A 16,939-nucleotide genomic window follows, 5' to 3' on the forward strand; every position below is an offset into this window, starting at 1 on the left:
ATTGTTTGTCTTATTCTCTTTGTTGTGATAAATTCTGATATAAATAACCTGTCATAAAACTCTCTGCAGGGAAAAGAAACAGTGAATGAGTTATCAACTACCTACAAATACAACTAAAAAAATATGGAAGTATAATAAAGAAAAGATCCATCTTAAACAAGCCACATCATTTTAAAATGTGATAGTCTTAATGATACCTGATTTATCAATGAAAGAACTGCAAACATCAAATTTTCCTTTGGAAAATATATATTGATGTGTGGTGGAATTCATCACAATTCCTTCAGCTGATCAAACAAAATAAAGTAGCATTAGATTTAGATTGCAGTCTCAGTGCTGCCATGACGATGTATTAGATCTTGCATCATTTGCAAAATCTCAATACAGTTAGCAACTTGGAAAACTGTGATCAGTAGTATTTTCACTCTGTGTTTCAACCTCAAGAATATATCATTGCAATGATGGTAATTTGCTGTAGAATAAGGCATAGAGAAAAATGTGTGATGTCTCTGTATTCCCACTGGTACAGAATATATATACACATAGTTATGAAGAAAAATATATATTATTGTGCACCACACTGATCCCCCTTATACTTTTTGCCCTTTTGCTTTATGTCCTTTTCTAGACAGTGGAAGAACATAAAAATAACCAGCCAATAAAAACTGTAGCAAATGCCAGACAAAGTAATGGAGGAGTTTAACATACCACTGACGTTCCAAGGTCAAGCTCCTGTGACATGGATTGCTTCAGGAAAGCAAAGGTGTGTAACTACCAACATCCAGCTGCTTAAAATAGGAATAGATATAACACACTTCTATCTACCTTGTGTGCTGAACTAGAATTTAAGTTGCCTTAATTGCTATTTGTATTCATTTTGGTCTTTCAATAATGCATTACATTAATGGTAGATATTATGACACATTTCCTTGTCAAACAGTCTTGTACTGAACAGTGCACTGGGAGAAAATGATTGAGGAAACTGTTGAAGTGGAAAAAAAAAAGTCTTTACTACCATGCAAGAGGGCGGAGCTTGCTATTCTAGGTTTTAGTTTTAAGCATGCTGATCAAAAATGCCAATACCCAGGATACTTAAATTTTCATGATGGATTTGGCTAATTTTCCTAATTTTTTTTCATTTGTTTAATATCTGATTTCAGATAGAATGAGAAGTGTTTTTTTCCCAGATAAGAAGTACATTAGGTATAAAGTCACCACTGACCTATGGCCCTATCAGAAATTAAGGAGTTTACCAGAAAAACCATAATGGTTGTCCCCCACCTGCAACCCCACCAAAACAAACAATACCTCCCAAAATGAAATTTAGGACAAAAAAAGAATACTGAAGAGTACCATACCTTATGTTCCACTTGATCAATTATTTGCTTAATTGATTTTAAAATTTACATAAAGACTTCACCAAAATCCTGGGTTTTGTTATGTTGCGAATAACATTGCAAGATGTTTTTTACAAAGCACGTATTTTTGTTTTCCTGTTGTCAGGTTTTATTGTTCTATTTGTGTTCCATAAGTATAGATTAACTTAATATTTGTGGGTGCACACTTTATTTTTACAGCATGTGTTACTTCCAAACTTTATTGGAGGAACAGGTAATTTTCTACTAAAGGGTACATTAAGTGTGCACCCACAAATGTGAAGTGTATCTATGTTCAGCCTGCCTTGGATGCAAGATGTAAGCCCAAGTTAAAGAAACGGAACAGAAAAGTCAGAACAAAATGTGCTCTATACCTGACAGATAAAACAAATGCGCATTTTGAAGACGGTAAGTGGCAATTATACCTGACATTTCCTGAACTGCATTTGATTATCCTGCAGAAGATTAGGCTGGTAGTTTCTGATCTTTTCTGCTCATGTTACAGTAATTTTGTTACAGGTTCCACACTTTGGCTCTCTCGCTGGAATTCACATCATAACTTTGCCTTCTTAACAAAGTTTCCTGAAAACTCATTTTAAAACATACATTTTTCAGGCCTTGGAGAAGCAGGTGTTCTACTTAACATAGCCTACATCTAAAAAGGCTAATCTGCCATATTATCCCTACTCTCTAGTAAAATCTGAACTGATTCAAAGAGCCTACGTTTTACTGAAGTCCCTGTATTTGGAATTGGCTAGGCTTATCAAAAACAAGCTGTCATACAGAATTTTCCCTTGGTGGATCTGATCTCTGGTTTGGAGGTGTCATCTAGTAGCATGACTTGTACATAATATTCACTAAGCCCACTTTTAGTTAATTTTTAAAGACTACTGAGCAGTTCTGTAAAAGCTCAAAGGGCAAAGCTTGTACAGCAGATTTGCTAACCCAGTTCTCCATCCAGGTTCCCAAGCTTTTATACAAACAAGAAACAAAAGCAGGAAGCTAGATTATAAAAAATTCTAGCAGAGGAAAACTAGGTACAAAAAGATTCAAGTGGCTTCATATTGCTGAGAATGCTCAGGTTTTACCGAAAGATGGATGATTCAGATTCAGACTCAACAGAGTATCTATTCAAAGAAGGCACTTCTCATGTATCTGGTTATCTTTGCAATACCATCCTTTCTGAGAATGTGAACTCGTATAGGTTTGAGTAGATCATTAATTGAAAAGAAGCCAAGAGGGGGTAGAGCAAGACAAAAAGGTCAGGATATTTAGCAGACCACAGGATTATGACAGCTTTTACAACCCATGGAGGTGCAATCACAAACCGTGAAAATATTCAAAGATTATTGGATCCACACATTTGCAGGCCCAGCTAATATGCCACCAACCTTCTCCCAGACCTACCTCCCTGCACAGTTAATCTGTGTTTGAGCACATGATCTTGTTTACTGTTATTTCTCCATGACATCAGTGGTCAAGGGCTTTATGCAATCCATCAGCCTTTGGGGATATTTAAACCCTTCGTGCTCAAACTGGTGCAAGGATGCAAATGTAGATCTGGCTGCTGTAATTAGAGCACACCTATGAGAACAAAGGTCTGTCTGTAGGCCCATCACTAAATAACATTGAACTACTAGTTTTCTAACTAAAAAAAAAATCTACTAAAGTATAATCACAGCAGGATCAATAATTAAAATATTTAAAACATTTTATGATGCTCATCACAGAAAAACTTAAATACCATGAAAACCCCAGTCCCAGAGATGTGCATTTTTTGTATAGAATTCACTCTAAGTAGTAGTTGGCTGGAAAAAAAATCCATAATTAGGAAATGTGCCTTTCAGGGCACTAATCATAGTAAAGCATAATTTTGAGATAGCATCATTGTAATTACCAGACAAATTCATTGACTCAGTCACAGGAGCTTCCTTTCAAAACCTGTCACTTCATAGCAGTCTCTTTCTCCAGACACTTAACATCCATGGGTACTGGAAGCTGCACATTGAGCACAGGAATTAGCAAGAGTGATCTGTGATGCGGGCTTTGCGTATGTCAGTATCAGGTATGTAGTCTGCTTCATGCTTTTGAACAGAACAGTTGAGCATTTTTCTTAACTCTAAAATTCCCTTTTGTGCAAATGGTTATTTTTGTGTGTCTGTATGCAGACAGTTAATAACTTGACAGGCATTTTAGTGCCTCAATACTGCTAGAAGTTGTAGTATTTTCTTTTTAATGATGTCCAAACAAATTATCTGTTAAAAATAAACTGCGTGGTAGCACAGTGGGAAACATTTTAGCAGGCGGAAGATCAAAAGGAATTAAGTGCCAGAGCTCTGGCCTATGTACTCGTAAAAATTGATTCGACTTAATAAGTTTAATGCAAAAGGGAATTGAATTGTGTGCACTGTTTTTCTGTTGATTTTTAAAAAGTGTGGGAGCACATCTTCCCTGCTGATGTCCATTAACTATGCCCATGAATACATAAATATAAACTGGGTGCTTCGCTTTTTTTTTTTAAACTAACTCTTATCAGCATTTCATATGTAAGCACACTAACTGCATTCACACAACAAAACTGCTAACAAGCTGCTATTTTCCACTCATATGAAATGCTCACTTCTATTTCCCATACTGATATTAAAAAAGCCCTCATTTTTTTAAAATTAGTTTTTTTAATAACCCTCTGTTTCAACAAAGCATGGAGGTGATGTATCATAAGAAGGTAAAAGGTAAGTGTTAAAAGTACTGTTTAATATTACTTAATGGTATTTTTTTAGTTTTGGGTTTTGTTTTTTTTTCCCCAGGGTGAATATTGGCTTGGTTTGGATCAAAAGTTCCTGTGGAACACTGCAAATATTTAACTTAACTAAACAAGCAAGTACTTTATATTAGATCTTATAATCAACTTCTTAAAGGTCTTTTAATCTTTGGATGGAAAATCCAGAGACACAATGCTTATCAATCATAAAAAAAGATTCCCTTGATATTCTTCCACTCGCTTCTTACCTTCTCAGTTAACACTGTCCTGGTCCCTTGCTTTTGCGAGACTGTAGGAAGTGGTATGACTATTTTACTGCAAAATCATTTCACCTGTATGAGAATGTATGGGTATAATACCTGTTTGGCCGAGCAGCCACAACTCTTAAACAATCCTATCATTTGTTCAAGGACGTTTGTCATATATATGTTGATAAACTGGTAGTTTGTTTCCATTGTAGCTGCTACCACAGTCACGAAGCAACAAAGCATTCCAACTCCAAGCATATTTAAGGTGAAGACAAAGGTTGAATGCAGTCTAAAATGCAGAGCTTAGCTTAAGACATGACCTTCCTTACCTGTCCTTGATAGTTGGAGATCTCTTTGCTCCCTGATTTTATCACATCTGCGGAGTGATATACATCCCCTAATCTCAACCCTGAATTCCATCATGTAACCATCTAGCCATACATTAAGTTGCTATACTTAATGAGAATCCAGGTGCCACGGTGCGCTGTCTGGTGGGGGGGACTGTAGTGCTTGTCTGTTGCTCCCCAACACTGAAACATCATGCATGGAACCGAGTGGTAAGATAGCTGGGATTTATTGAGAAGTTTCTTTTGGGATTACTGAACCCCAGTTGAGCCTGGTTGAGAGCTGTCATATTACAGGGCAGGCAGCAGAATTTGGCTGCTGGAAACCAGTCCTCAGTATGTCGCACATTAACATCAGTCTCATATTTGTCACTAAGACTCTAAGTCGCCCCCTGGAAACAGAACCAAGTCAGATGACCTGATTTATGAACATCCTTCCGACATATCCTTTGTCACTGTTTCCTGATACTCTGGTCTTATTTAAAAAAAACCTAAGAGCAGGGCTATATTTCATTGACTTGGACTTCTCTAGTCTTTCCCTTACCACTCGCCATACCAGAGAGAAACTAAATTAAAATAGAAAGTGTTGAGAATCTACCTTGATTTATCCTACCCTGATTTAAGTAGCACCAGGAAAAACAGAATTAAACTGTTATGTGATGTACTTTTTCCTTTGATAAGTGCCCAAACAAGTTGGAAACCTATGTCTAACAAAGCCATTCAGATGCTTTTGAATATTTTACGCGCATACCCCTTTCTAAAGAGACCGTGTTAAAGGCATATATTTGCTTCTGTGTGCAAGCTCATTAGAGTTAGCTATTTATTATAATCATTTACAGGAAACTGCCATCAACTTTTATGCATACCAGAAGAGTATTCACAGATCATGACCATCAACAAACTCTTCTTGTGTATGGTCTTGTACAAACAAAATGTTTTTGCCATTCACAGTTCTGAATCAAAGTCCAAGGATGTGAATGCTTCTGAATCCTCTCTCAAAATCTGGTCCTTGGAGTTTCTCACCTGAAGGGCCCCATTTCTCATCCTTTGCTTGTGACTAATGACTTCAGGATCAGACCTTAAAAACTTCTCTCTGTTTCAAAATACGTTAAGCTTTACACCAAAAGAAAATCTCTAAGGAGTGGTATCGCCCAAGGGACAAATTCTGCTGTGGCCATCAGTGCTTGTGTATGACAGTTGTTCTAATTCTGTTCAAGTCAGCAGTTTAAACTGCTTTGTCCTGTAAATTACAGCAGTCACAAATTATTCTTGCATGAAATATGGATATCCACATGGACTTTGCTGGTGAAAGATAAAATGAACACAGCAGTATTTTCCCCTTGTTCTTATGCTGTTATTCTCACAGCCTTGCACCTGGAGCCCAGTACTGTTATGGCAGGCTCTCAGGGGAACTGATTGCAACCAGCACAGAATTCACCCCTTCCTCTCCCTTGGTTGTAGCCCTCGGTTTTCATTAGAGACCCAAAGACACACATGCACAAAGGCTCACAACCTGTCAGCAGACAGAACTGCCCTGATCAAGGCCCACTTTGGTCAGTGCCAACAGCGTTATGAGCAAGAACAACCAGCCAAGCTTTAAGCTTTTAGTGCTCCTGATGGGAATGGCAGACTCACTCTGGGAAACACCCCCTAATGAGAGCCGCTGGGAAACATCTTCCCTTTCCCTTTTCTCTCTCTCTTTTTGTTTTTTCCCTAGAAGTAACTTTTACCATTAGAGACAACATATACCACCAGGCATACTACAGGCACTGCTAAAGCTTTGTTCATGTGAATCTATCTTTTGTGCAACACTTCCAATAGAAAAACTGTATTCAACTGCTAGAGATATAACAAGTTCAATTTTTAATTGATCTTATTTAACTGCCTTTTCCCATCCTACAGTATATAAAACAATATGCAAGTATATCTATAATATGCATGTGCATACATATATATATACACACACGAAAAAATTCTCAGCTACTCTTCAAATTCAACTTCTTATCCCAGTTTATTTAGAAGCAGTTTACATCTCCACAAACAATGCCAAAAATCTTCCCTGCAGCCGAGCAAGTGTATTTCTCATTTATGCACTGGGTTAGGACTGTACTTGGACAGCCTTCACAGAAATGCGTAGGGTCTGCTTATTTGGGCAAAGCAATCAGCGTGCAGCCCAGTTTGTGTCTAGACCCTTATTGCCCTTAATTCCATTAACGGTAGTTGTCACAGAACTACTAAAGGCTGTGATCCATGCAAGGTTCAACATGAAGTGCACAGGAGACCTCCCACTGACTTGCCTAGCAGAAGCAGCATTTCTGTACCTATATTCTCAGTGCCAACAATGGACAGCCCAGTGCAGACCATTGCAGACTATGGTTCAGAAACATGAGGTCATACTTCTACTCAAACATGCCCCAAAGTAATTTTGGAAAGAGAATTGGTGAAAACATATTTTTACTATCATACTACTCTATCATCTCATGACAGTTGTAGGTTCTTTGTCCTCTTCTCTCTTACATTGTCACGAGAAAAAAGTGGTTCCCAGTTGACAAGGAAGATAAAATCTGTAAGTGTGCAAAGTGAGACAAAGTATTTGTTTAAAGAATGTCACTTTTATTAGTAAGAGACAAAATTCCTAGGCTCAATGCTAACAGCTTTATAACTTATTACCATAATAACCATTAGTTCCTGGTGCTTTCTAAAGGTTATCAAAAGCCTTGCAGGTAATTAGCATCTCACTGAATATATCACGGTAAAACAGCTAAACATACTAACATATAAACAGAGAAAGTAAATTATGCAACAAGCTTCTAATCATAGTGCTAATAATACAGAAGGTAAACCACAGTTTATCATATACCCAAAAAAAGGTCTATTTGCTACATTTCAGCCAAACATGGAGAACTTACCTTTCATTGTGATGACAGATCACATAATAAATCTAGTTATCAAAAACAGCTCAAAAAAACCCACAGAAGTAACCCTTACTTACTTCCCAAGGTCTATAATCCAGCATTAAGATGGTAAAGACAAACTACCAGCCAAAGCACGCCATGTCACCTTTTTAATAGTCTTCATTATGAAAGATGTTGATTCCACCTCTGTTACACTGGATAACTCTCTACAGATCAATAGTTATGTGAAAGGGGTCTCCTTACTGGTATGTGAACATTTTGTTTGGTTTTAATTAGAAAATGCAGGACCCACCTGGTTCCAAGATGAAAGTTGTAGTAAGACTAGGAATAATAAGAACAATCAATTTATGGTCATTGCAGACTTTTTACTGTTTTATCAGAGCTTTTCTTAAATACTTGCTCCTAGCAGTGACAAGACCTGTGGGTGGGTTTTTTTTTTCTTTAGGAGGGAACCCACTCTCAGCATCATGCACAATCTGCCCTCTGGGCAACACCACCATAATGAAAATGAAAAATGAATAACAAAAAAGTCAGAAACATAAAAAATAAACCACATTTATTTAAATAAAAATATACACACAGTGTACAATGGACATGGCTTACAGACAGCAAAGAAACAAAAATGCTGAAATATAAAGAGAGTTGAATTACTATAGTTGGCTTAATTTCTCTGAACACACACACACACACAACGGACTGAAGTCCTGTTAATGTTACTTATACATAGCCCCATGTGCTCCAGAGTGTGAGACAGGAACATTACAAGGAACAGCTAGACAAAATGAAAACAAGTACCAAAGTGATTTTGGATTTTAGAAATTTTAAAGTCAGTTCATTCACAAACAGAAGTGCTGAAAACATTTAAAGTACTTTGCATGCATGGAGAGAGTACAAAACACCACTGCCAATTGTTAGAGATCTAAGTAAAGCAGTATGGTCCAAATCTCACCACTCCAAACCCCACAGATCCAGGGTGTTCTATTTTCACAGTCAGATTTCTACTATAACTCTTTCTCCCTGTCAGCATGCAAACCCATGCTTTATGTTTCAGCTCTCTGGAATATGGATACATTGGTTCACACGTGTCCTCTATTTTATTTATTCTGAAGTATTAAGTTTCAGGTTTATTTGAGCAAATGCAAGTTTTAAATCTTGGATCATGAGTATCACGCTGAAATTCATTGTTGTCACATTACTTATTCAAGTAGATGCTATGAGAGAAAGAGCAAATAAATATTTGCATGCTGCAGAGTGTAAGCTGAACACTCTGGCAACACAACAGTTGATGTGTTGCATGACTAAGAAAAAAAAAGCAATGTTCTAGAGACTGAAGTCTGGGAATATTTTTTTTTTCTTCCTTTTTTACCTTTAAAAAAAGCATTTGTATGATTTTTTTTTTTAATTTAAACATGCAATTTACAAGGTAAGTTTGTGTTTTGAAGAACAGTCAATTATTTTAAAGCACTTTGATTGTAAACATCTGCTTTTAAGCTGCAAATAAGTGAAAAGCAAGATGCAAATTCATGTCTCATGGCATTGCCTGTACAGTACACTTCTTTACAATAAAAAAAGCATAAATATTGATATCAATGTTTTCAAGTTTACAACATAGCCAACTGGCACAATGTACGTTTAAGACTGTTAACTGATTACATACATTAATTCACACAAGTAATTTTGCTGAAGTTTTTAATGTGATTTCTTTCTTTTTTACACCGGTTGATGTTCAGTGCATTTTCTGCTTTTTATAAGTGGACTATAGGATTTCCTGGAACTTGTGCTTAAACTAGAAATAAAAATAAGCTTATTATCTAAAGCTATAATAGACATATTATACAGTGGGCTTCAAAATTATGTGTTGCACTTCTTTACACCTAAATTACTTGTGATTACCATTACATTTTATTTCACTGCAAATAAGTGAATTTTCATCAGAACCGATCGATTTAGACACAGAAAGTGTTTGTTAATTTCCTGATTTCACTTATATAATGCCAAAATTCAGACAGTATAAAAATTAACATTGCAAAGGACTTCATTAAGGCTTTTTCTCAGTTAATATTTTCTTTCAGCTGTCCTCCTAACTTATTTGTTCTTTATAACGCATACATTGCTAGTATTCCATCAAAATACACAGCTTCACATAGAGAAAAATATAATTAAAACCTTCTGTTTCCTAATTGCTCCATAAAAGCCAAAGTATAAACATTAACAAATTTTAAGTTCCCCAAAAGAAGACTTCAGAAAAAAAGACCTGCCTGCTTAATAATGTCAGGCTTATGCATGTTATGTATTAGAACATTATTACAATCATCTCTGAGAAAAAATTACTTTCCTTTCCTTATTTTTTTAGGCATTTTATACTAGCTCTCTATTTAGACGCTAGTCTGTGGTACAAAAACCCCACATAAGTGTGTAACACATTGTACAAATATTCAAAGCTAGAAGCCCTTATTTCAGGATTCCTCAAAGGCAGATCCTGATAACCTTATTTCTACAAATAATATCTTCCGTAAGACAGGATTTGGCTTTAGATGCCAGATAGGTTTTTGAATGTTCATCTTCTAGTCCTTGAGAACTGCCCTCACCTCAAAGCAGATTATTTTATACCTTACAAAAGTTTTAACAGAGCAGATACAGAACATTTTCTGTGAATCCGCCACCAAGATCAGTATGCTTCCCTTAATACTTTGCAAAAGAAATGGTGTAGCTTGCTTATAAAAATTCATTTCCTTAATTTTACTCCTCTGATATTCATAGTGAACTACAAGGATACGTGCAAGACCTCAGGGATAATTTAACTCCTCTATTAGGCATTCAAACAATGCACAGGGCTTGAAGCAGCTTCTACAAAGAGAAAATGTACTCCGAGTAATGTAACTATCAACCTGCAAAAAAACCCCCCTTTGTTTCTTCCTAAAAGGCAAACCAGAAAACCCACTAGTTTTGAATCCACGCTTAGCTGACAACTCAGTTTTGATGACACAGCCTTTGCCTATATGGACTACAGTAGCCCACAGCAGGCAATGACCGAACAAGGAAACATCTGAGCCTGTTTCAGTACTGAAACAACAAGGCTCTTCTAGGAGACTTGGAACCGCGTCAGCAGGTTTTACAAGGGTTTTATGACCAACAAAAAGATGTTCCAGTCAAAAAATTTGCTTGAAAAAGTACAGTCTTATTTAGTGTAAAACCCGACCAACTCTTCTGTAATGGCCCAAGCCCAATGAAGCTTCACTGCAGCACACTGACAGGAGTTTTGTTTTTTTTTCTTTAACAAATAGCAGATTATTTAATTTCACAAGAACGTACTGGGAGTGGCTGTTAAAACAAAAAGGAAAGTAATCCAATGCTTCCCCCCCACCCCTGCCATGCCTTCAGTGTGAAAAACATCTTAAATATAAAGGCAATTTAAAATCCAAATGGGATTCAAATGCTGAGGCAAGATGTTGAAAGACTATTTTCCTGAAAAGAAGCCAATCTATAGAATTTCATATTTTGAACTTGACAGAATGCCCATGGGACTATAAAGAACTATAGGACCCTATAGTTCCCACCAGTGAATACCATCCCCACAGACTTCTACAGATTATTTCAGAATTACTGTGGGAAGGCCAGCATTCTCTATTGTACATCTGTGGGATTATTTCAGAGGTGCATGAGGAAGTTAACGCTATTTCTAAACTGTACATGTAGGGGTTTTTTGAGCTAATAATAAACATGGGAGATAGCAAGGGCTAGTGCGGCAGTCTGACAGAACACAACATTACTTTCCTAGGAAGATTTCCATAAATCCACAAAAAAGTTTTGTACAGATCAGCTATGTTATAGTTAAAGACCCAAACACAAATTTATGCGCACGTCCACCCACCCGATGAGTAGTTCCTACTTCTACTGGTACACGACAGGGAAAAAAATCAAGGCGTTATATTCTCATCTGCCTGAGCTTGTCTATGATGCAATGCCAACTCTTCTGACATCTTACTTGTCAAAGTAATAAACTCTAGAAGAACAAAGAAGTCATTCACGATAGCACATCATATAACAGAAATAAACAACAAATGCTCCAAAACACTATTTAAATGACCTACTTTACTTTGGAAAAAAGTTCCAATTAATTAGGTAAATATATTGTATAGGTGAGTTACTTCACTTAAGGCTTCACTTAAGTCAATGAACATTGGAACACGGACCTTTTCCTGATGTTCTCCTACAAGCCCCAAAGCCTGATCTTGCAAATATACAAGATGGATTTAATTTTATTCACATGATAGATCATTTCCATGTAATCACCCAATTAGATTTTGCTCTTAGATATGTGTTTTTACTGGTATAGTTACAGATTTATACCCAGTAATGGGCATTAACGGATTAAAAAGAACAAATTATAACTCACGGTGCATCAAGATTTCTTTGATTTCCATAGGAGCAAGCAAACATTAACTTCTTTATCCACAGCAATTACAATTTCCCACAGATGTTCAAATTCCCAGTGCAGTTTCATTAGCATAAAATTCTCACACTTCTGCCCTAGATATTTTTTTCTCAAAATGAATGCATTACATAAAGGTCAGTAACCAGTGAATACTTGGCGTTTTTTAATTGTATTTCTCTCTGGGAGGCAGAAGGCAGCAATAAATAGATACAATTAGAAAACACAAATGTTCTTTGCAAGACAAATTTCAGGACTAACACAAGCTGGCAGAAGTATTAACACTCATTTTTAAAGCTGATAGTTCTTCATCCTAGAGTGTCTACATGCAGCATTACAAAATTGATATAAATCAGCTGCAGTGGCTAACTAGTCCTAATACAGCAGGTTACTCATAATTATAACATTTATCTTGGGCTCTGTAAAAACATATATGTTTTTATAGCCTAAAGATACATTAACTCCTGTATATACAACTCATTTTCCCTACCACTAAAGAAAATTTAGTTTTAAGGGTTTACAGTAAACAGGAACATGACAGGTCAAATTCAGGTCACCTTACTTGAAGACTTAATCCCTCTGATTTCAATGTGATTTATGTGAAAGTCAAATAAGCGGCATTTTGCTGTGGTACAGAAAGCCAAGAATGAACTGCAAGGAATCAGAATGAAATTACTGAAATTACAGGCTGTAATTACTAAAAACATATTATGAAGTTACCATGCTTATGTAAAGAAGCTAAACATAATTACCAAAATTATATTTAGCCCAGGTATTAACATCAGTATCTTTCAAAAACACTTCAGTGAAGGATTTAATCATTAGCGATCAAGACCTTGGTGCTATGCTGGTTCCAGAAAACACTATTTCCAACAGAAGAGACTCCTTAAATCAAATCTCATGTTTTGGTTCACAGTCAGAATGTCACCTTCCAGACTGCTAACCTCAGTTCCTACAGCAAATGACACTTCCCTTTTTGATCTTTGATCAAATGACCCAAACAACTAATTTCCAGCTGGCTTATGAGTCATATTAAGCTTCAACTTCACAAAGAAAAGTTGAATATATTTGGTTTTGAGAATATTCGGTCAGTTGCTTTTTCATGATATTTTATTTCATAAGGACTAACTGGAGTTATTTTAATGTAAAATGATAAAACCTGATAAAAATAACACCTCAACTGGTTACACATTCCCAATTAATAATTCATAAACAGCAATTTTTATATTCACTAATTAGCATGATGTATGTTCCTGATTACACTTTTGTTAAACTTAGGTGTCAGCTTTTCCATATGTCCCTTCTGGAGGTCTGTAGTACTTTGGGAAAGCCATCAGCTGTATCATGTTGAATGCATACTTTCTGCATTTGACATTCTTCAGTACATTCTCTATGCGGCATCCTTCTCTAGTGAAAGGGGAAAAAGTACAACTTCATGAAACACAGAATAAATAAATATGCTTTATTTGTTCATTGCAGAGTTTCAGCAACAGTAGAAGTAAAAATAACAAAGATTCAACTCTACATTTTTGTTTTCCACAAGTGATGATACATCTTACAAAATTAAATCCAAGGCCAGGCCCAGTACAGTTATTGCCCTCAGAAATAGGTGATAAGATTTCCCCCCCCCTCATATATTTGCCCTTGAGGTTTAAAGTTTAGTAAAAAAAATTAAATACTTTAATGATATATTTTGTTCTAATTCCAGAAATATATTTGCCTTTTAAATCTTCTTATACTTTTTTCAAATTGTTTACTATATATGTGAGAGTACACGTTGCTCTAAAAATGCGTATTCTAGGAATAAGGCATTTTATTAAGTTTGGCCCTAGAGATTTGTTTCATCTCTGCTTCATTTTCCATATGTTTGGCTTTGCAATGAAAAAAAAAAAAAAAAAAAAGAGAGAATGGCTTTTCAAACAGCCCAATCCAACTCTCTGCTTTATAAAGGAAGGATGTTTGTTCACATACAGTACAAAAGTCACAAGTGCCAAAGTGGTGCATCAAGACATAAACAGGACTTTGTTAAAAAGAATATAAAAGTGCCTTGAAAGCAAATGCAACTAAAGCAACAATTACAAACAGGTTAATTTCATTACAAAACAGAACTTACTCTATTCCATTTATTACTTGACAGAAAAGGGTTAGTTGTAGCAAAGTAATAATCAGTTGTTAAACAAAAAAGATCCCATCAGCTAAACACAATGAAAGTTAATTCTCACAAACCACCACCCTGTAATACTTGTCTAGGGGTTAGTTTGTGCTGTGCAAATTCATTTTTAATTTTTTTATTTTTGTTAGACTATTTACTCTTGAAAGAGGGGTTCAAAGCATTCAGGATTCCACATCATCTTGTATACAGTGACAGCATTGTAAGTGGGCTTTCTTTGAGCTAATTACAGTGGGAAAGCTTTACCATGAACAGAAAGAGCAAATCAATTCACTCAATGCATAGTATATTCTTAGAGTTCAGGAAAAAAATAACAAAAACATAGTACATTTCAGACATTTGTATCTTAAAGACGAATCCTCGGGGTCTGAGATTGTAGAAATATTACAGCATAATTCCTTTTACTAAAGTTAGTTTGTTGCTGTTTGTAGAAAAGAAAGGAACACGAGTGAAGTTTATTGATATTTGGCTAATAGCAAAGCAAGACTTAAAATAAGCCACACAACCAGCAAGTGTGAGCTGACAAGCAGCAAGGCGACAGGATAGAAGTGTCGAGAAGTTGGCTTGTTATCAGTTAGACAGCCTGTTTCGGGATCATCCGACTCATTCAGTGCTCCCTGGGTTTGTCTGCTGTTAAACAGGGGAAGTTAGGAACAAATAGAACAGAATTTAAACAGCAAAGAAAGCCAACAGGTAGGTAATTTGACAAAGAGAAACTATATAGCCATTTTGATGAAACAGATTTATGCTAAGCACTTCCAATACATTTATTGTGTTCTGCAGCTGACCTGGGAAGCACGATGACTAGGTGACTAGCATGCTAGGTGCCTCAGAGTAGTATTCACAAGTTAATGTTAAGTAACTTATGAGATGAACTATACTATCACTAAAATGAACATGCACACTGAACAGAAATGAAATAAGGAAGTTAAAAAAATAGTTAAGCAAAGGAAAAAAAAGATCACAAAGATGTCACAATGCAACACTGCAAAATAGCGTCTCCATGGTGTTCACAGGTTATTCAGTGCTGCTTCACTATCTATTAGGAAATACATAGGCAGAAATAGAAAGGGCACATGCTTTTTTTAAAGAATTAACAACTATTCTAAAAAGTTTTTAAATTATGGTAAACTGACGACTTCAAAAACTCATGAGTGCTGGTGACTCAGTGTTGAAGTCAACAGCAGTTCTTTTTATTTAAAGGCTCACACCTACGTTCCTGTAACAAAACTACCTTGTGCCTTGTTCAGTCCACTCAGGTAGAAACTAATCTGCTTACAGCAAAGTTCTACTGAACCACTGTAAGTTGTATGATCACTTTCCTACCAGAGCAGCAGGGATACTGTCAAATCACTGCCAGTCTTTTCTATTGTAGTCTTGGTAGCTTCTCTACAAGTAGAATTACGCATACCTCAACTATACCTCTTCAGTCCCTCTGAACTTAAATTTATTTGCATACACTCAGGAGTCCTGTTTATGGACTTCCTTTGGGCAGTAAGGACTGATAAGTTTTTTATTTTTCTATTTACTATGAATATTCTGGGATGAAAAGATAACTCTCCATTTTTCTCTGTGGACTTAAGAATATCCCAATATATCAGATTGCAGCACAGTGCTTGCTCAGAAGCACGTGTCCCAAGTATGCTGTTTTTTTCAAGAAAGAAAATGCTGGCAGACCATAAAGAGGCTGTAGGACAGTAAACGTAATATCACACACCCCCAGGTAAAATGAGAAGGGTACATCGAAGACAGCAGCAGTCACTTCATCTTACAGAAAGCCTGCTTTTCCGACTCACGTGTTAAAAGGCAATGTTGAGTATCTTGAGCTTGGGTAGCAAGAGAGGTACAAGAACTGCATTTACAGGTGGGATCCTAGGAAAGGGGCTGATCAAAACCATTCCTTGCACAATTTTCCTTTTAAAGAAGCCTTCCATAAGAAGTTCTTCATTTCTTTGCTTTGAATATTCAATCCATATATTAAACTAATAAAGAGGGCAACCCATACTATTTTAAATAGCAAAATAAAAGATGAAATATAAAATCTCTAATATTTTAATCTAGGTCAAAGCAATTACTGGTGTGCATCTGCTGCTTTTGGTCTACAGTCTTCAGGTGCCTGTGGCTAGAACTTGGACAGAACTTAAACAATATTTTAGACAAAATCTTCTCAGAAACTATCGAGGAGCGAAGCTAACTGTACACTGTGCTGACTTTGTCAACACCGTGGCTTACACTGAAATAATTCTGTGTTCTGTATCAGACCACTCCAGTTAACACCTTTGTCCTAGGGGCGACCTCCAGAACTTACTTCCTCCTCTTGTCACAGTGATAACATGATCATTTGTGATCAGTTGCGATGACTAAATGGTTGTTAATCTTTTCCTTTATCGTGTATTTCTACATACTTTTAAAACCATGCTGCTTGCTGGTTTCTTCCTTTTCCATTCTTAATCTCTACAGGATCCCACAAGTCTGCCTCTTCGACCCTTCTGCACTGTCCCCTCACCTCTTTTCTACTCTTCAGGGTGAGCCTGCTGGTTTCAGCTTACCCCCATTACGCTCACAATTGAGAGCTGTAGCTCAGCCCTCACAGTCCCATCTGTTCCTGCCTAGTCACAGAGCCCAGGTGCTTTCGGGCTGTCCTGGATGTCTTTCATCACAGACTTCCTATGTGCGCCTATGGCAGAGCAGAT

General features: G+C 36.4%; 1 protein-coding gene across 3 annotated transcripts in view; it reads right to left on the minus strand.

Moving 5' to 3' along the window:
• Nucleotides 1-12,225: 12,225 nt before the first annotated feature.
• INPP4B (inositol polyphosphate-4-phosphatase type II B) overlaps nt 12,226-16,939 on the minus strand; it is a 335,694-nt gene continuing 330,980 nt past the window's right edge. For all 3 annotated transcript variants that reach the window (XM_075751208.1, XM_075751207.1, XM_075751209.1), the window contains one exon: nt 12,226-13,483. In XM_075751208.1, the coding sequence (XP_075607323.1) occupies nt 13,351-13,483 (133 nt within the window). In that variant the 3' untranslated portion in view covers nt 12,226-13,350. The remainder of the gene's footprint in view (nt 13,484-16,939) is intronic.

Source organism: Balearica regulorum, chromosome 4, assembly GCF_011004875.1.
Source record: "Balearica regulorum gibbericeps isolate bBalReg1 chromosome 4, bBalReg1.pri, whole genome shotgun sequence".
In the NCBI taxonomy this organism is placed as follows: domain Eukaryota; kingdom Metazoa; phylum Chordata; class Aves; order Gruiformes; family Gruidae; genus Balearica; species Balearica regulorum.